The 21270-nt window shown below is 37.8% G+C and overlaps 1 protein-coding gene across 10 annotated transcripts in view; it reads left to right on the top strand.

Annotated features, from left to right (window-relative positions):
* Sbf2 (SET binding factor 2) overlaps positions 1-21270 on the top strand; it is a 368489-nt gene that overhangs the window by 226247 nt on the left and 120972 nt on the right. For all 10 annotated transcript variants that reach the window (XM_087592570.1, XM_087592563.1, XM_087592543.1 and 7 more), the window contains 2 exon segments: positions 2839-2948; positions 4517-4666. In XM_087592570.1, the coding sequence (XP_087448696.1) occupies positions 2839-2948; positions 4517-4666 (260 nt within the window).

The following is a 21270-nucleotide window of genomic DNA, read 5'->3' as shown; positions in this document are numbered from 1 at the left end:
GCAATGGAGGAGTGTTCCTCTTTCTCCACATCATTGCCAACATGTGTTGTCACCTGAGTATTTGATCTTAGCCATTCTGACTGGTGTGAGGTGAAATCTCAGGGTCGTTTTGATTTGCATTTCTCTGACCACTAAGGACTTTGAACATTTCTTTAGGTGCCTCTCAGCCATTCGAGATTTCTCCATTGTGAATTCTCAGTTTGATTGATTTGCTCTTTCCATGTCTTTGAAGAATTGTGTTGGGATTTTGACGGGGATTGCATTGAATCTGTAGATTGCCTTTGGTAGGATGAACATTTTTACTATGTTCATTCTGCCAATCCATGAGCATGAGAGATCTCTCCATTTTCTAAGATCTTCTTCTATTTCTTTCTTGAGAGACTTAAAGTTCTTATCATAAAGATCTTTTACTTGTTTGGTTAGAGTTACCCTAAGATATTTTATGTTATCCGTGGCTATTGTGAAAATAATATGTTCCCTAATTTCTTTCTCAGCCTGTTTATCATTTGTATAAAGGAAGGCTACTGATTTGAGTTAATTTTATATCTGCCTACTTTGCTGATGTTTTTTATCAGCTGGAGAAGTTCTCAGGTAGAATTTTTGGGGTGACTTACGTATCCTATCATGTATCTCCAAATAGTGATACCTTTAATTCTTCTTTGCCAATTTGTATCCCCTTGATCTCTTTTTGTTGTCTTATTGTTCTAGCTAGACTTTGGGTACTATATTGAATAGTACTGTCTTTTTTCCTTTTTTCTAAGTTTAAATTTTCTTTATTATTTATTCCCAGTGCCTCTACCACAGTTTACTGGGCAATATACCTGATTGTAATGAAAACAAAAAGCTCCAACAGACAAGAGACCTCAGGAATGTACATCTAATTGACACTACATTGTATCAACCAATAGCTGCACATCTGCAAACTGTGGCTCTGACAATCCTGAACAAGAAGGGTTCCCTGTTTAAGCTCAAGTAATTTTTCTCAGGATAGATAATTGGGGTTTTTTTGTGGTAATTTTTTTTATAGTTTCCCTAATGTATTTGGAACAGCTGTCTCAACGTAACCTGCAGCTTTCCTGACAATGCCTCCCTCTCTCGCCTGCTGAGGACTTAGCCCTTTTCTGCTATGTTTTAAAACCTCTTCCTACCACACCTATCACTTCTACCACCAGACCCACAGCCACTGCTCTGGGTACCTCAGCTACTTCCACCAAACTGCCTCCCGCCCCCGTCATAATTGGATTTGGTTCATAATTTGATTGCTCTTACTCATTATAATTTCAAAGGTCATTATAGTTCCCACTAGCACCACAGTTACCTACACCAACATTTTCTCCTTCATTGTAACCATCATCTCCTTCTCCTCTACCACCAAGTCCACCACCTACCATCTCAACCACCATAGCCTCCTCCTCCACCAGAGTTACCTCCCTACCTCCAAAGTTCTCTTCATGACCCATAAAATTGTCAAATTTACCTCCATGATGTCTCTGTGATTCAGCCAGTTGTATCTCTTGTTTAGAATTTTGCCCATTAATACTGTGACTTTTCTGAACAATTTTATCTCATCATCTTCATCAAAAGTTACAAATTCAAATCCTCTTTTTTCCACTCGGTCTGTCTTCCATAACCTCTATGGTTTCAATCTTGCCATATTTCTCAAAAAAGAAAGATTCTTCTTTGAATTGTGTTCTGTATCTTCTTTTAACCACCAATTCTTTTCTTTGCTGTTAAATGGGTACCCGGCTTTACAGAATCCTCTCTAGCAACAGCTCTCTTTGGTTCCACCACAACCCCATCAACCTTGTGTAGCTGAGCACACATTGTAGCATCCACCTTTTCAACACAAGAGTAGGTACAAATCCAAAGCCCTTGGAATGTTTTGTTTGGGGATCTCTGATTACTGCATACTGTAAGAGTGTCTCATTCCTCACAAGGTGCTTTTAATCCATCATCTGTAGTTTGAAAGCTCAGACCGCCAATAAAAGGCTTCCTCAACTTCTCTGGTTCCTTTGGATCATGGCCCTCTATTTTGAGACTTCATCTCTTCCAGCTCAAGTTCAATATGAGACCAAGAGAAAGAAGCAGATCTATGGACTGTCTGTCTGTTTCTTTTTCTTTTAATTATTCATTTTACATCCTGACCACAGTTTCCCCACCCTTCTCCCCTCCTAGTCCCTGCCCCTGTCCCCATTCACTCCTCCAGAAAAGGGGAGGTCTCCCTTGAATATCAGCCAGCCTTGGCATATCAAGTTGCAGTAAGACTAGGTACATCGTTGAGGCTAGACAAGGCAGCAGTTAGGGAAAAGAGTGCCAAAGGCAGGCAGCGTAGTCAGAGACAGCCACCCCAGCCCCTGCTGTTAGGAGTCCTACATGAAGACAAAGCTTACAACTGTTGCATAGATGCAGAGGGCCTGGGTCAGTCCCCTGCCTGCTCTCTGGAGGTTCATGGACTGTCGGTCTTTAGTGATACTTGTCTCTTCTTCCCTAGTAGTTGAGGGAGATATGTTAAAGACTCATGATAGTGGAGCTATTTCCTGTTTTAGCTCTAGTTTAGCATTTTGGGTGTCTCTTGAAGTTGATTTCTTAGATATGTATATATTATATGTTATACTAGTAATTTATTTCTTCATTATTATAAAATTTAAACTAAATTGTAGCCTCCAAAGGGAAAATTTAATTACTTTAAAACTATTAGCGTGACCAATATATAGTATTTTTTCTTTGTTGCATGGCATTTGTTAATTTACTTTTTCCAAGGATTTGAAAGATTAGCCTAGTTGGTACATAATGTATGCAGTTTTAATTTATTTGTGTTCTCTTTATATTCCTCCATAGTTTCAATAATGGATAAAGTGATAACAGTTTTTAACAGTGCACAGAGACTGGAAGTTGTTAGAAACTGCATCTCATTCATATTTGAAAATAAAACTTTGGAGACTGAGAAGGTAATAAAACATTTTTCCTATTATTTTCCTTTTAGGGTTACATTTTGAAGTTATCAAGTGATCTCTTTTCTAATTCAATTTTGCCTCTTTAAGTATTTTTTTTTTCCTTTTCTTTTTTTCGGAGCTGGGGACCGAACCCAGGGCCTTGGGCTTGCTAGGCAAGCGCTCTACCACTGAGCTAAATCCCCAACCCCCTCTTTAAGTATTTTAACGATTTAAATGAATAGTGTTTAAAATTTAAGACTAGTTCAAATGTATGCCTACAAGAGAAATTCGGTAGTCATTTTTTTTTTTACAAGTTTTTGTTACAAAGATTTCATATTACCATTTGTGTGTGTGTGTGTGTGTGTGTGTGTGTGTGTGTGTGTGTGTGTGTGTGTGTGTGTGTGTGTGTGTTGGTGTTAGCAGGGGCCATGGCACCAGAATCCCCCAAAAGCAGAAGTTATACTGTGAAGAGTCACTTGATGTGGGTGGCTGCTGGGAACTGAACTTACATATTCTGAAAAAGTAGTACATGTCTCTCCAGCCACTTTCTCTCCAATATAAAAGCTTGGCTCTTTAAAACTTTTTTCACTTACTTTATTTTATATATAATTTCAGTTTTTGCAAGGAATCTAATTAACTTGTATAGTGAATACTAGAAACTGATACTAAATGTAAATGTGTCCTTGGGTTTTCTTGCCTTCTTCAGTGGACCATGCTGAACATGACATAGCATTTTCTTGGTGACTCATGGTCAGTTCTCAACATCTGCTACAAGGGGTTGGTAAATATGTACAGTTGCTTGCTGCCTTCTCTATGACCACCTTATTGTCCCTCACGTTTTCGTGCTGAGGGTTCCGTTGGTTGGTTACCGCCTCCAGCTTCTGCATGCTGTTTACTTCTTGTTTTGGTTTGTTTTGGTCTGGGGGTTTTGGAGACAATGTCCCACTGTGTAGTAGTCTACATTGATGCTGTGTTACTGATCCTCCTGCCTCAGCCCCTCTGAATATAGGTAGGTGTATGCCACCATACCAGGCTTTGCACGATGTTTTTATACCTGCTTCTAATGTTGTGCCCTATTGTCTGATAATTTTCCTTAACTTCTTATTTGTACTTTTTTTCTATACTTTTAGGTTTTTCAAATTAAATAAGCTTTTTATTACAAAATGCAAATGAACAGGTTTATATAGTAAATTAGGGAGCCATTTCTGAATGTTCTTACAATGAAAGCAATGCTCTCATTAAAGATAACATCTAAATATGTCTAAATGTCTATAGCTTTGAGTCACGATCTAAGCAGCAGCCTATTTGGTCATTAAAGTTCTGTCAAGTCCAGGGAGGGAGGAGTCAATTTAATGCTTTCTCAGTTTGCATTACAAGCTACTTGTACTTGTTCTTCTTGCTGTCCTATAAACGAACATATAATTACAAATCTGCTTTACAGTTGGTCTTAGTAGTGAATCACCCATTCCCTCAGAATTCAATTCTAGTGACTTTGTTAAATACTTGACAGGATGTATTTGCATTTTCAGTGTGGTTGCTTGAAGGTACTTTTGGAATTCACTTGGAATTCTCTTCTTCTTCAGACTCTTCCCGCTGCCTTGAGGGCCCTTAAAGGAAAAGCAGCAAGACAGTGTCTCACTGATGAACTGGGTTTGCATGTTCAGCAGAACCGGGCAATATTGGACCATCAACAGTTTGACTACATAATAAGGATGATGAATTGTACTCTGCAGGTAATCTTGAGTGACTTTGGATTATTCCCCTTTTGCAAACACCTTTTTTTCCCCAAGAGATATATTAGCTACTGTAATATCAATGTCTTGAGACTGCGATAGCCTAAGAAGAGCTGAGATCTGTTGAGTCACTTGCTCGCTAGCTAATGGAAATCCTCACTTTGTTCTTTCCTTGTTTTCTATTGACAAGTACTATGATACTATACTCATTTTGTAATATGAGCAATATCAAAAGGCTTAGAGTCATATATTACCAAATTCTCTAGTTACATCTGTTAGTGTATTATTTTTTTGACTATTTCATTGGGTTCTTATACCTACCACCCTTCTAACTTTTTATTCCACTGTAATCCCTCCCAAACCCTCAACACTAGGTAGGAAAGAAAGAAGGTTAGAGGGTAAAGGGAGCATACACCTCTTTGGACTACTTCCTAGTAATTAGGGATGTTGAATCCCTTGAGGAAAGTCCAATGTTCATCTTCAGACTATCTCCAATTTCTCCTCATCAATTCAGAGTAACAACCTGGAGCAGCAGCTTCTGCAGGCCCTCTCTGGGCTCTCCCATGTACACCTTCTCCAGCATCCCCAGAATTAAACTAACTGCAGCTGACAGGAATCATGCCCCTGGTAGTGCGTGAAGCAAGTCATAACACCTGCTGTGAAGCAGCCGTTTATCCCACACCTGGGATAAAAAAAATTTACAAAACATAACTGGTTTTTTTAAGAAATCAAAATTCTCTCTGCATATGTCACTCCCTTGTTAGTTTTTAGATGATATTGAAGCAGAGAGCAATTAATGATGAACAATCCAATGATGAATGAATGAATTATAAGAAACAGTTTCCTATAGGCTTCAGAATAAATATATGATCTTACAGAAATAACATTCCCGAACTGAGAACAGGAGCCCCTTGGGGGAAATTAGAGGAAGGATTGAAAGAGTTGGAGGAGCTTGCAACCCCATAAATCAACAGTGCCAACCAACCAGAGCTTCCAGGGACTAAACCACTACTGAAAGACTGTACATGGACTGACCCAGGGCTCCAACTGCATAGGTAGCAGAATAGCCTTGTTGGGGCACCAGGGGAAGGGGAAGCCCTTGGTCCTGCCAAGGTTGGACCCCCAGTGCAGGGGAATTTGGGGGGAGCAATAAGGGGGATGTATAAGGGGAATACCTGTATGGGGGAGGGAGAGGGGAAGGAATGGGAGCTTATGGACAGTAAACCAGGAAGGGGAATAACGTTTGAAATGTAAGTAAAGAAATATATCTAATAAAGAAAAGAAAAGAAAAGAAAAAGCGTCCTACAAAATAATGAAAACCCAAATTAGAAGAAACAATTTTGGCCTCTTTTTGGTTGCCATCCTGTTCTCTTTAAATATTGAGGATTATTGGAATCTTTAAAATGTATCAAAAGTATGGCATAGTAGAAACAAAAGCTACAGGATAGAATTGCTAATAAAATTTGTAGATGAAAGAAGCCTAAATAAATGCAAACAGTATGTGATAGTAGTTCTCAAAATAATCTCTAGAGGTGATATAATTCCTGCCAAAATCCAAGTAGAAGATTAAAAAAAAAAAAAATCCTCCTTGTAATTCCCAATTTTGTCCTAATAAGAACAAGAAAAAGAATAAGTCATGGAGACTTTGTCAGCTCTCAGATAATTAAATAATACAGCATTGGCACAGTTATAATCCAATTGACCAATAGAACAGAATAAATAGCCCAAATCGATACACACTTATATTAAAATGTACTTTATGGCAAAATGACATTTTAGAACAGTGGCAAAATTATGATCAATTTAGTAAGTAATAGTGGGACCTGTAGATGACCACAAACTTATAATATGCCATCAACAGAGGCCAGACATAATAGTACACAGCTTTAGTCCCAGCACTTTGGAGATAGAATCAGATGAATCTCTATGAATTTGAATTCTAGGACAGCTAGACATAGCGAAACCCTGTTTGGAAAACAATGAAAATGAAAAAAAATTAAAAAAAAAAAAAGACTACATGTGGCTTAGGGCAAGATTTGCCAAAAGCAATCTACAGATTCAATGCAATCCCCATCAAAATTCCAACTCAATTCTTTATAGAGATACAAAGAGCAATTTGCAAATTCATTTGGAATAACAAAAAACTCAGGATAGCAAAAACTATACTCAACAATAAAAGAACTTCTGGGGGAATCACCATCCCTGACCTCAAGCAGTATTATAGAGCAATAGTGATAAAAAGTGTATGGTATTGGTACAGAGACAGGCAGATAGACCAGTGGAATAGAATTGAAGACCCAGAAATGAACCCACACACCTATGGTCACTTGATCTTGGACAAAGGAGCTAAAACCATCCAATGGAAGAAAGACAGCATTTTCAACAAATGGTGCTGGTTCAACTGGAGGGCAGGATGTAGAAGAATGCAGATTGATCCATTCTTATCACCCTGTACAAAGCTTAAGTCCAAGTGGATCAAGGACCTTCACATCAAACCAGATACACTCAAACTAATAGAAGAAAAAGTGGGGAAGAATCTCGAACACATGGGCACTGGGGAAAATTTCCTGAACAAAACACCAATGGCTTATGCTCTAAGATCAAGAATCGACAAATGGGACCTCATATAACTGCAAAGCTTCTGTAAGGCAAAGGACACTGTCATTAGGACAAAATGGCAACTAACAGATTGGGAAAAGACCTTTACCAATCCTACATCTGATAGAGGGCTAAAACCCTCTAAATATACAAAGAACTCAAGAAGTTAGACTCCAGAGAGTCAAATAACCCTATTAAAAAATGGAGTACAGAGTCAAACAAAACATTCTCACCTGAGGATTATCGAATGGCTGAGAAACACCTAAAGAAATGTTCAACATCCTTAGTCATCAGGGAAATGCAAATCAAAACAACCCTGAGATTCCACCCCACACCAGTCAGGAATAGCCATTCCACTTCCTGTGCCCCTTTAATCCTTGAACCATACGTATAGTTTGTATTTTTGCTTTCTCTTTTTGCAAAATGCTCTCTTCATAACAGTGAACCACAGGACAGAGTCTATATTAGGCTGTTTTGAGATTTCTTTTGCCGATGCAGTTAATCCTACTCTCTTCACCTTAGCCTCAGGCAGACTCTTTGGACAAAAACAAAAACCAGCCACATTCATCACCAAAATATCACAAGAACAATGTCTAGGCACTATACTAAAGTGTTTTGCCTCTGAAATCTTTTGAGCCAGGCCCCCAGAGTTAACACCCTCAGCACTGCAGTCTTCCATGTTCTTAATAGTATGATCTGTTAAGCTCCACTTAAAGCATTTTTGCTGCTTTCCTAATCCAAAATCCTAAAATCCACTCTTTTCCAAACAAAAGCAGGTCAGGCTCATCACAGCAATACCCCAGTCCCTGGTACCAATTTTAGGTAGGTTTTCCAAGGCTGTGAAGAGACACCAGGACCAAGGGAACTCTTACAAAGCAAAACCTTTAATTAAGCTGGCTTATAGTTTCAAAGATTTAGTCCATTATCATGGTGGGAAGCATGGCAGTGTGCAGGCCAGGCATGGTGCTGGAGGAGCCGAGTTGTACATCTTGATTCCCTGGCAGCAGGGAGAGACATTGGATGTACCTTCAGCAGATATATGACTGTAAGTCCCACCTCCTTAGTGACTTACTTCCTCCAACAAGGCCACTCCTGTTATATAATAAGGCCACAGCTCCTAAGAGTGTGTCAGTCCCTATGGACTAAACGTTTAAACACATGAGTCTGTAGAGGCCATGTCTATTCACACCACCACAGTCCTGTGTTCATCATGCTCCTACCAGTGTTTGCCATCATATAAGCATCATTTCTGGTTATAATTGGCCTACATGTACTGTCCTTCTTTGAATAGTCCTTTACTACAATTTGGAGTTTAATCGTGTTTTTTCTTTTTGAAACAGCATGCATAAAGTGGTTGAATATGACATTCACAGTACCCTTTACAAAAGCATAGAATTCAAAGCAGGCCAAACATCTGTGTTGATATTTTAAGAAAGAAACAATAACTAAATGAACTAAATTTTAGTTAGTGATTCAAACATTTAGTAATCTTTCTTTTCATGACCTAGAAATTAGTCTCTTTTTTGCCCTCAAGGGAAAACCAAAGGGAACAAGAGTACTGCCAACAACTACTTTGTTTATCAGGTTCTTTAAAAGCCAAGACAAATTTTTCACAGCACTGTTTTATACAGGGTATAATTACTTTCTGCATAACATCTCATTTCAAAAGATGGATCATATTTTTCAAAAAAAAAAGCTACAAAAAATCATGACTTGAACCTCTATTTAATTTTTTTATTATGTCTAGAACCTAGCTACTGTAAAACCTATTGTGTTTTAACAATAAATTTTTATTTGAAAACCTAGTGAAATCTCTACTTCTCTCATTATATTAAACTTCATTCTATGAGGAACCCACTCATCAAAACAGAGAAAGACCTGAGAAAATTCTAAATAAACATAGATCATAATTTTGATACACAGTTCTGCTTATGAAGTAGAGATTTCTGAATATATTTTCCCTATACTCTTAAGAAAAAGAACAAGTAGAACAAACCAAACACTAAACATCAGAAAGTTTTAAAGTCTCTTTTTTTAAAGACTTGTTTTCATGTTCACTAGTGTTTTGCGCACATGTATGTCTGTGTGAGGGTGCCAACTTCCCCGGAACTGGAGTCACAGACAGTGAGCTGCCATATGGATACTGAAAATTGAACCCATGTCCTCTGGAAGAGGTCCTCTTAACCACTACGCCATCTCTCCAGCCCCTGCATCAGCACACTTCGTGACCACACTTATATATTGGTCTCTTTAAGCCTTGGAGAGCTGGTTAAAGCTGGAAATCTTATGAAATAGAAACACTGAATATTAGAGGTGATCCCCACCTAGGAGCATGCTTACCCTCTGCCTTCAGGAGGAACAGTCATACATCCTTAAAATACACACACACACACACACACACACACACACACACACACACACACAATGTTTAAATAGTCAGGATTCCCCAAATCATGTTCAATAAAAAATAAACTCACAGTTTTAAACTGTTCCAGTATCATTGACATGATCCAGTATGAATTAATTTCAGCATAAACCGTTGACAAATTTAGACCTCCCCTTAAGACTATGTTTACTCTTCTAACATACGTATATAATAATAGTTGAGCTACAAAGTAAAACATGGAATATAAAAACAATAACAAGAAACTAACAAGAGTTACTAAGTAAGTTTAAATTGTATAATCATTTAATAAAGACAAGGGATGTGGAAGAATTAGTGTTTTTAAGATGCTAGTTATCACTCTGTAAATGAACTATATACTAAATGCAGTTAGCAAACTGATTCTTAAATTTCTGTGGAAGTACTACAGACTTAGGATGGCACCCTCAATAAACAAACAAAATCAGAGAATTTAAAAACATCAGCGAAGGTTGATCCTGATCTGTTGACACAAAACATCAATCACTAGGTCAGTGAGAAAGAACAATCAGAAGTAGACCCATTTATGTCACTTTCCACAAAAGCATTGAAAATGGTGCAATAAAGAGATGAAGGGTTTCATTTCTTTATAAATAGTATTGGAACAACTACATATCAGGATGAATAGTAATTATACATCAGAAAATGAGGATTAATTTGAGGTAGAGCATTGACATAAAATATAGAGATATGAAATTTTGATTGGTTGCTTGATATTATTCTTTTACATAAATTCTTTTTAAAATTAGCCACCTGACTTCAAACTCACAATATTTCTGATTATGTGTATACCACTGCATGTACCTCAGAAAGGAAGAGGTGTTGGGAGCAGGATAAAAGCTCCATAGGGCAACTCAAGCAAAATCAGCCATGCGTGGTGGTATACATCTATAAGCTCAACACTTGGGAGCTGGAAGCAAAGGGATCAAAAATCAAGGTTATCTATGACTGCTATAGTTTTATGTCAGCTTGACACAAACTAAAGTCTAGATAGCGACCCTTTTGGAGGCTAAACAACCCTTCCGCAGGAGGGTTGTAAATATCAGATTTAAACATTATAATCATAACAGTAATAGTAGCAAAATTACAGTTATGAAATAGAAACAAAAATAATTTTATGGTTGGTGTCACCACAACATGATGAAATATATTAAAGGGTGACAGAATTAGGAAGGTTGAAAACCACTGAGGTAGGGCATTTTCTTAATTATTCATTGATGGGGAGAGCCCAGCCCACTGGGAGTGGTGCTGTCTCTGGGCTAGTGCTCCTGGATTCTATAAGAAGGCAGGCTGAGCAAGCCATGAGGAACAAGCCAGTAAGCAGCATCCCTCCATAGCCCTGCATCAGCTTCTGCCTCCAGGTTCTTGCTCTGTTTGAGTTCCTGTCCTGGCTTCCTTTGATGATGCACAGCAAAGGGAAAGTGTAAGCTAAATTGACACTTTTCTCCCCAAGTTGTTTTTGGTCATGTTGTTTTATCACAGCAATAGTAGCCCTAACTAAGACAGATAGTTTGAGGCCAGCCTGAGCTAAATGAAGTTCTGTATCCAAAGTTTCTTGCTCCACTCTCCACACCCTTTGGTTGTGGAGTAAACAACACATTTCATCATAGAAAATGTAATTTCTCAAATGTTTTCCTCTCATTGGAAAACACCCCTGTCAACCCAAATAGTCAAAGATGGAAATCCAAGATAGCATAGAAAATGTACTTATGTCCGCAAAGGTAGCCATGTGGAGACAGGCTGCAGCATGCGGCCATCGTGCAGCATTACCAAGACAGACTGAACCACTGTTTCTGTGAGAGACCATCAAGAGACACTATAACACTTATCATTTCACTTTTGTGGACCAGCGTAGTCCTGTGCTGTACTGGGTCGTGTTGGATGTTGAGATAGGCTTTCCCACAGAGTGTGAGTTTGCCTTAAGTTGACAAATCTCTGCCAAGTGCTGGGATTGTTAATAGCTGTCTGACTGAATTCCTTTACCTCTCTTTTCATTCTCCCTTTAGTTCTAGCTGCCCTTTCTATGCCTTTGGCCTCTACTGTCTTCACTTTCCACTAGTACTTTATCTCTGTCCCTCCAATACTGATTGCTCTTCTTAACTGTTATGCTTATCTTTGTTAATTCTTACCCTTAGCAACTGACATTTTAGTGCACACTGTAGTATTCTTATTCCTCTACTCCCTGAAGAGTACTGGAGTTGAAGGGCTGATTGTTGCTAGTTAGTTATTCCTGTGTTGTCACCTTGGGCCCATCAATCACCTGCGTTTGCTTCTGAGTTACTAGTCTACTCTCAGAGTTGTACTGGAGAGTGAGTATAATGTCCTGAGCCTGTGGAACAAAGGCTCATTTACTGAGCTACAGGTAAAGAAAATGGATGGTTCTTTTAAAAATCTAACCATATACCAAATCCCACATGTGCAGGTTTCAGTGCACAAAACACAAGAAATTTTATTTTTATTTATTTATTTATTTTATTTATTTATTTATTTATTTATTTATTTATTTATTTATTTATTTATTTATTGTAGCTGAGGACTGAACCCAGGGCCTTGTGCTTACTAGGCAAGCGCTTTACCACTGAGCTAAATCCCCAACCCCAAGAAATTTTAAACAAAAAAAGGCAATATGACTTCTCCAAAACTTACCAATTCCACGTAATCGATTTCTGTGAGAGTGAACTAGATGAAGTCTTAAACAATTCAAAAGGCCTATTGTAAGAATAATTAATGATGCAAAGAGAGCACAAATTCCTACACAAATTTTTTAAAAATTGGAAACAGCTGAATGAAATAAAGATAATACAGAATATAGAATAAGAATTCAGTAAAAAGAGAAGTACTGAAAAAATTAAGTTTTGGAGATGAAAACTTCAAACATCAAATAATTCAGTGTAAATATCAGTAAAATGGATCAAGTAGAAAGCCGATGACTATCAGAGCTTGAAGTCAAGTATGATGATAAATCTTATTTGTTAATGCTAAGATGCAGAATTACCTGATAGAGGAAGGTCTGGGCATGCCTGTGGAGAGGTATTATGCTTAGGTTAATTGAGAAAGGGAAGATTAACCTACTATGGGTGGCACCATTCTCTGAGTCTGGGATTCTGGGCTATATAAAGAGGAGTAAGTGAAATGAGTACAGGCTTTTTTTCTTTTTTTTTCTTTTTTTTGTGACTGAGGATACAGTGGGACCAGTTTGCATCAACCTTCTCCTACCTCAATTTCCCCACCATTATAGAAAATATCTTAAAGTATGAAACAAAATAAATAGGTCCTTCATCCCGTCCTCTCTCCTCCCCTCACTTCCTTTGCTTTCTTCCTTAAGTTGTTTTAGAGAATATTTTATCATAGGAACTGATAGCCAACAAAGACAACAAGGAAAATGACTTAGAACATTCAAACAACAATAAAAATAAATTAATAGGTATAAACAGACATATGAGAACTATGGGACACCATTAAAAAGCTAATTTACAAGTCATAGGCATAGAAGAAGGAACAGTATAAACTAAAGACATAAAAAATATGTTCAAAAAATCATATTCAAAGTTAAAGATAGAATGCCAAATGATCAATACTGAAATAGAACTTACCCTAATCTCATCATAGTTAAAATACTATGTATACAGAACAAAGAATATTGAAACATGAGTCAGAATCATGTCTCATTATAGTTAAAACACATAAGCAAAACAACAAAGAAAAAATATTGAAACACGTGACAAAGAGCACAGAGTCTCACATACAATCAAACCAATCAGAATAATAGTGGATATCAGCTACTCTAAATGCCAGGAAGGTGCCACACGATGTGCTTTAAGCTCTGAAAGATAAGAATTACCAACCCAAATTACCGTATCAAGAAAAGATATCCTCATGATTGAAGGAGAAAGACCTCTGTGTGATAAACAGAAACTGAAGGAATTGACAGTCACTATGCTGACACTATGGAATGTACTTGAAGGAAACCAGAATGCTGAAGAAAAAGGTAGGTACATAGAGATGTAGGAAATAATAAACTATACTAAAACAGTAAGCAAATAGGTCTTAGGGAAGTTCCTAACATTACAAGAGGATAATAGACTGAACCTCTGAAACTGTAAGCCAGCCCCAATTAAATGTTTACCTTTGTAAGAGTCGCCTTGGTCATAGTATCTCTTTGCAACAATGGAAACCCAACTAAGACATTAATGTGTAATCTTCAATAAGAACTGAGAATGTTAATGGTATCAATTTTCCAATCAAAAAATTCTGGACTAAAAACCAGGATGTACATATTTGTTGCCTGCAATAAAAGCAGTTCACTGACAATAACAATAATAATAATAATAATAATAATAATAATAATAATAATAACAACAAGAGGAAGAAGAAGAGGAAGAGGAAGAAGAAGAAGAAGAAGAAGAAGAAGAAGAAGAAGAAGAAGAAGAAGAAGAAGAAGAAGAAGCAGCAGCAGCAGCAGCAGCAGCAGCAGAAGAAGAAGAAGAAGAAGAAGAAGCAGCAGCAGCAGCAACAGCAGCAGCAGGAGCAGCAGCAGCAGCATAACCTGGAAATGAAAGGACAGAGAGGCATTCTACGCAAATAGAACTAGAAAGCGGGCTTTTCTCTATGCATTGAACCAAAAGTCAGAAGAAACCTTGACAAGAGGTTAGAGTCTACAGCCTATTTATTATACGGACATTTTATTTAAATTAGTATTCTATGTGTATGCGTGTGTACCCATGCATGCATGGCCCATGGAGACAAGAGGGCATTATATTCCTTGGAACTGGAGTTACGGGTAGTTGTAAGTTTCCATAGGGGTGTTGGGAATTAAACCCAGGTCCTCTGCAAAGGCATCAACTCTTAACTACTGAGCCGTCTCTCCAGTCCGTTCAACCTATTTTAGTCAAGAGAACATACTCCTTTTTATAACACTTTTTTTAAAAATTACATTTGTCTGGGTATTTTGTTTGCATGTATGTCTGTGTATTGCATGGGTGCCTGGTGTTTGGTGAGGCCAGAGAAGGACATTGGATTCCCTGAAACTAAGGTAACCACTGAGCCATCTCTCCTGCCTCTATAACTTCATTTTTTTTTTGAGATTCTATATCTATGTGTGTTTTGTCTGCATATATGTTTGTGCAGCACATTGATAGAATACCTGTGGAGGCCAGAAGAGGAGACATTGGATCTCATGGAACTAGATGATGGTCCTGAGTCACACAGTGTGAGTGCTGAAAATTATTCCTGGATCCTTTGGGAAATCAGTGCTCTTAACCACTGAGTCATTTCCCAAGCACCTGTAACTTCATATTTTAAATTAAAAATTTAATTTAATTTAATTTAATGTTTAATTCAAAATTATAAAAAGTAAGCAATGCCCATTTTTATGTATACAAGGCACATTTAGACTGAAATACTTTAGCTATGTTTTTAGAGTGCTTCATTTTCCCCTACTGTCACAGTAGCCCAAAAGTATTCTACTGGATTTGATTTACTCAGTCTCTTTATTCTGGAACTCAGCCCTGTTAAAGAGTATGTGTAAAAGTAGACTTTGCAGTTTGAGGGATGATTTTTCTATAAATAATGCATCAAAACTTGTTCTGCCAAGATTTTGACCATTGCAATGACCTCTTGAGACATATCTTTTTAGGATGAAGTAATATACCTTAAGAACACGCTTTCCTAATGTGGACTGTCATGAGTACATATTGAGCTAACATCGTGTTCTATAAACTTCATACAACTGGCTTCTAGAATCCACCATGTTTGCAGGAGATATCTGCCTGAGTTCCCATTCTGGGTAGTCTTTTCATTGAGCCAGTTGAAATCAGAAATGGATTCGACAAAGGATTTAGGACATTATGAAACAAAGATTATTAGAGATAGTTGATAAACTCTTCTAGCTGAAGAATGGGTCCACAAAGGGGAGACAGTTGGGTCAAGCTAGCAGTACCATAGTAACCTGCCAGGAATAAGAAAGAAGGTCATTCCACATCAAACCAGATACACTCAAACTAATAGAAGAAAAAGGGGAGAAGAAGCTTGAAAACATGGGCACTGGAGACAATTTCCTGAAGAAAACACCAATGCCTTATGCTCTAAGATCAAGAATCGACAAATAGAATCTCATAAAACTACAAAGCTTCTGTAAGGCAAAGGACATTGTTGTTAGGACAAAACGGTAACCAAACAGATTGAGAAAAGATCTTTACCAATCCTACAACTGATAGAGGGCTAATATCCAAAATATACTAAGAACTCACGAAGTTAGACTGCAGGGAGACAAATTAACCCTGTTAAAAAATGGGGTTCAGAGCTAAACAAAGAATTCACAACTGAGGAATGTCAAATAACTGAGAAGCACCTAAAGAAATGTTCAACATCTTTAGTCATAAGGGAAATGCAAATCAAAACAACCCTGAGATTTCACCTCACACCAGTCAGAATGGCTAAGATCAATAACTCCGGGGACAGCAGATGCTAGCAAGGATGTGGAGAAAGAGGAACACTCCTCCATTGTTGGTGGGATTGCAGACTGGTACAACCATTCTGGAAATCAGTCTGGAGGTTCCTCAGAAAATTGGACGTTGAATTACCTGAGGACCCAGCTATAACTTTCTTGGGCATATACCCAAAAGATGCCCCAAAATATAACAAAGACCCATGCTCCACTATGTTCATAGCAGCCTTATTTATAATAGCCAGAAGCTGGAAAGAACCCAGATGCCCTTCAGCAGAGGAATAGATACAGAAAATGTGGTACATCTACACAATAGAATACTACTCAGCTATCAAAAACAATGACTTTATGAAATTCATACACAAATGAATGGAACTGGAAAATATCATTCTGAATGAGGTAACCCAATCATAGAAAAACACACATGGTATGCACTCATTGATAAGTGGATATTAGCCCAAATGCTCAAATTACCCTAGATGCACGGAACACATCAAACTCAAGAAGGATAACCAAAATGCAGATGCTTCACTGCTTCTTTAAAAGGGGAACAAGAATACCCTTGGGAGGGGATAAGGAGGCAAAGTTTAGAGCAGAGACTGAAGGAACACCCATTCAGAGCCTGCCCCACATGTGGCCCATACATATACAGCAACCCAATTAGATAAGATGGATGAAGCAAAGAAGTGCAGACCGACAGGAGCCGGATGTAGATCTCTCCTGAGAGACACAGCCAGAATACAGCAAATACAGAGGCGAATGCCAGCAGCAAACCACTGAACTGAGAATGGGACCCCCGTTGAAGGAATCAGAGAAAGAACTGGAAGAGCTTGAAGGGGCTCGAGACCCCATATGAACAACAATGCCAAGCAACCAGAGCTTCCAGGGACTAAGCCACTACCTAAAGACTATACATGGACTGACCCTGGACTCTGACCTCATAGGTAGCAATGAATATCCTAGTAAGAGCACCAGTGGAAGGGGAAGCCCTGGGTCCTGCCAAGGCTGGACCCTCAGTGAATGGGATTCTTGGCGGGGAGGGCGGTAATGGGGGGAGGATTGGGAGGAGAACACCCAGAATGGGACAGGGAGAGGTTAGAGGGATGTTGGCATGGAAACTGGGAAAGGGAATAACAATTGAAATGTAGATAAGAAATAACCAATTTAATAAAGATGGAGAAAAGGGAAAAAAAAAAGAATGGGAGGGGGAGAGGTTAGGGAGGTGTTGGCATGGAAACCAGGAAAGGGAATAACATTTGATATGTAAATAAGAAATACCCAATTTAATAAAGATGGAAAAAAAGAAAGAAAGGTCATAACGGCCAGGCCTATGCTTTTTCCAGTATTCTAGACAGGGTGTCTTTATTTGGCAACAATGTTTGATCTTTGAGTGATCATATATTAATTATTCTCTGTTACTGTGACAAAGTACTTGAGAAACAAGCTTAAAGGATAACAGATATATTTGGCTCCCAGTTTCAAAGTTTCAGTCTTTGGTTGGCTGTTCCATTGTTGCTGGGCTTTACTGGGACAAAGCATCATGAGGCAGGAAATAGCAGAACAAAGTTGCTCATCTCACTCATTGTGGCCAATTGTTTTCAAAGCTGGCATCCAGGTTGTTAGCCTGTGAGCCTTGGGGATAATTCTAGGTTCAACCATTCTATCAAACAGTTCTATTTCTTTAGATTTAAAGAAAAAGATTGTGTAAGTAGATAATCTCAATTTTTATAATCTTTATTCATACAAAACAGTGCTTTTATTAAAATTTAGTGTTATTTCTAATGTGAAATATGTATATAAAAACAGAAGTACACTATAACAATGGGTTAAAATATTAATGTGTGCTTAAGAATATTGCCTTTATATTTATTCATATATATAAATATTAGATATAGATGTTTATCATTTATAAACTTTGTATATTTTAAAATATGGCAACTAAAACTACATGTAAAACAAAACCCAGTAACTGAAGGTATAAATTATATTTTTAATGAGAGATGTAAAAGAAGAACATTGAATCCAAATAGTTCTTTTTCACCCAAGTCCAGATCAACTGGGTTTTTTTCATGAACCCTTTCAGGATATTAGAGGCAGCCATTGCTCTTGTGTGCGCCTATGATGTCTTTGTCTGCTTCCAGTGTTGTATGTCAAGTACATTGATTTGCATTAGCTATTTCTGGACTTATCTGTCCACTAGCTTCTAAAGTTTCTTGACAGAATAATTCCCAATGATAGGGACCATGCATACATTTTCAACTCGTAGTCCCTGGGTTTATTCTTCCTGGATGATAAAAGCAGAAATATGTGAGTGTAAATACTAATAGCTAATTTTTTTGAAACATTTACATTTTTCTTAAGAATTTAGGGGATATTCTTTAAGCAAATTAAAATAACTTTTAACATATACAATATTTCAAATATTATAACTATAAGCAACACATGCAGAATTTTTGGTGGATATAACTTCAACTTTTTTGGTAAACATCAGGTGACATACTGGAATAATATTTTAAGAGAATATTTCATTCTTATGAATAGCTATATAATCTTTTCCAAAATGGCTGTCCCAGTTTGAATCCCTGCAGCAACACAACAGGTGTTTTTTCTAACAAAATCATATAACAGCTTTATATGTGGCTTTTACACACTATCGTTTTAAAGAAAGAAACAACTCAATGATTTTTTTTTGTTATCTTTATTAACTTGAGTATTTCTTATTTACATTTCGATTGTTATTCCCTTTCCCGGTTTCTGGGCCAACATCCCCCTAGCCCCTCCCCCTCCCCTTCTATATTGGTGTTTCTCTCCCCATCCTCCCCCCATTACCGCCCACTCCCCAACAATCCTGTTCACTAGGTGTTCAGTCTTGGCAGGACCAAGGGCTTCCCCTTCCACTGGTGCTCTTACTAGGCTATTCATTCTACCTATGAGGTTGGAGCCCAGGGTCAGTCCATGTATAGTCTTTGGAAGCTCTGGTTGGTTGGCATTGTTGTTCATATGGGGTCTCAAGCCCCTTCAAGCTCTTCTAGTCCTTTCTCTGATTCCTTCAACGGGGGTCCTGTTCTCAGTTCAGTAGTTTGTTGCTGGCATTTGCCTATGTATTTGCTGTATTCTGGCTGTGTCTCTCAGGAGAGATCTACATCCAGTTCCTGTCAGCCTGCACTTCTTTGCTTCATCCATCTTATCTAATTGGGTTGCTGTATAAGTATAGGCCACATGTGGGGCAGGCTCTGAATGGGTGTTCCTTCTGCCTCTGTTTTAAACTTTGCCTCCCTATTCCCTGCCAAGAGTATTCTTGTTCCCTTTTTAAAGAAGGAGTGAAGCATTCACATTTTGGTCATCCCTCTTGAGTTTCATGTGTTCTGTGCATCTAGGGCAATTCAAACATTTGGACTAATATCCACTTATTCCATGTGTGTTTTTCTGTGATTGGGTTACCTCACTCAGGATGATATTTTCCAGTTCCATCCATTTGCCTATTAATCTCATAAAGTCATTGTTTTTGATAGCTGAGTAATATTCCATTGTGTAGATGTACCACATTCCTCTGTTGAAGGGCATCTGGGTTCTTTCCAGCTTCTGGCTATTATAAATAAGGCTGCGATGAACATAGTGGAGCACGTGTCTCTTTTATATGTTGAGGCATCTTTTGGGTATATGCCCAAGAGAGGTATAGCTGGATCCTCAGGCAGTTCAATGTCCAATTTTCTGAGGAACCTCCAGACTGATTTCCAGAATGGTTTTACCAGTCTGCAATCCCACCAACAATGGAGGAGTGTTCCTCTTTCTCCACATCCTCGCCAGCATCTGCTGTCACCTGAGTTTTTGATCTTAGCCATTCTCACTGGTGTGAGGTGAAATCTCAGGGTTGTTTTGATTTGCATTTCCCTTATGACTAAAGATGTTGAACATTTCTTTAGGTGTTTCTCAACCATTTGGCATTCCTCAACTGTGAATTCTTTGTTTAGCTCTGAACCCCATTTTTTAATAGGGTTATTTGTCTCCCTGGGGTCTAACTTCTTGAGTTCTTTGTATATTTTGGATATAAGGCCTCTATCTGTTGTAGGATTGGTAAAGATCTTTTCCCAATCTGTTGGTTGTCATTTTGTCCTAACAACAATGTCCTTTGTCTTACAAAAGCTTTGTAGTTTTATGAGATCCCATTTGTCGATTCTTGATCTTAGAGCATAAGCCTCAATGATTTATTTTTATCAAATAATTTTCAAAACCTAACACATCAAATCTATTGCTTTTTAATGTATATTTTATTATTTCACCTTACTCTGTTATCTTCTCTTCAACCAATCTGACTTGGTTGTATTCTTCAGTTTAAACAACTAGTGACATCATCACTGTAAACTTGTTGAAATTATACTATTGTAAATTACAGTATTGCATTATCATGTATTTACTTTAGTGTAATTTGATGGGTTACATGAATTAACCAATGTTAACCAGAAGAGATCCTTAGAGGACTAACTTGTTGTGTGGCGTTAGATGTGACCATGGTGCTTGATAAATACTAATCAACATGGTGGTAGTGACAAGGTGACAATTCTGTCTCCTGAAACCTTTCAAGAAGGCTGTTTTTGACATCTGTTAGATATAGGTACTTGTGCACATCAATTACCAAGCCACTTACACAAAAGTGTGAAATTTGGATAGTTTTATTGTTTTATTTTATTTAGAAATAATAGAATATGCTGTGCTTTTCAATTTGATTTATTTGAAAATTTCACTTGTTACATTAGATACCATTGAAATTCTCTTTATTTGTACATGCTTCTTCATGAAATAGTCTTACATCGTTATCCACACTTTGTTCATTTACCCAAATACAGACGTTTGATACAAAACAAGGAGCCGTAAGAAACTAGAAACCATGAAGAAATGGTATCTGAACTAAAAACTGAAGTGAAGGGAAGATTTGTATACCGAGGATGAAGGGGAGAATGTCATATGGTCAAAGCAAGAAGAGAAAACTATGGCCTCTATTCAGTCATTGGCATACAATAGAGTCCTACTTTTATTTCTGTTGCTGTAGTAAAACAGAAGTCCTAACAGAAGTATCCTAACAGAAGTATCTTATTAGAGAAACTTTATTTTAGCTCACAATTCCAGGGTACAGTCCTTGTG

This window comes from Rattus norvegicus, chromosome 1 (genome assembly GCF_021556685.1).
Source record: "Rattus norvegicus strain SHRSP/BbbUtx chromosome 1, alternate assembly SHRSP_T2T, whole genome shotgun sequence".
Taxonomy (NCBI): Eukaryota; Metazoa; Chordata; class Mammalia; order Rodentia; family Muridae; genus Rattus; species Rattus norvegicus.
Note: the sequence above shows the minus strand (reverse complement) of the source record. Positions and strands in the feature narration are given on the sequence as shown.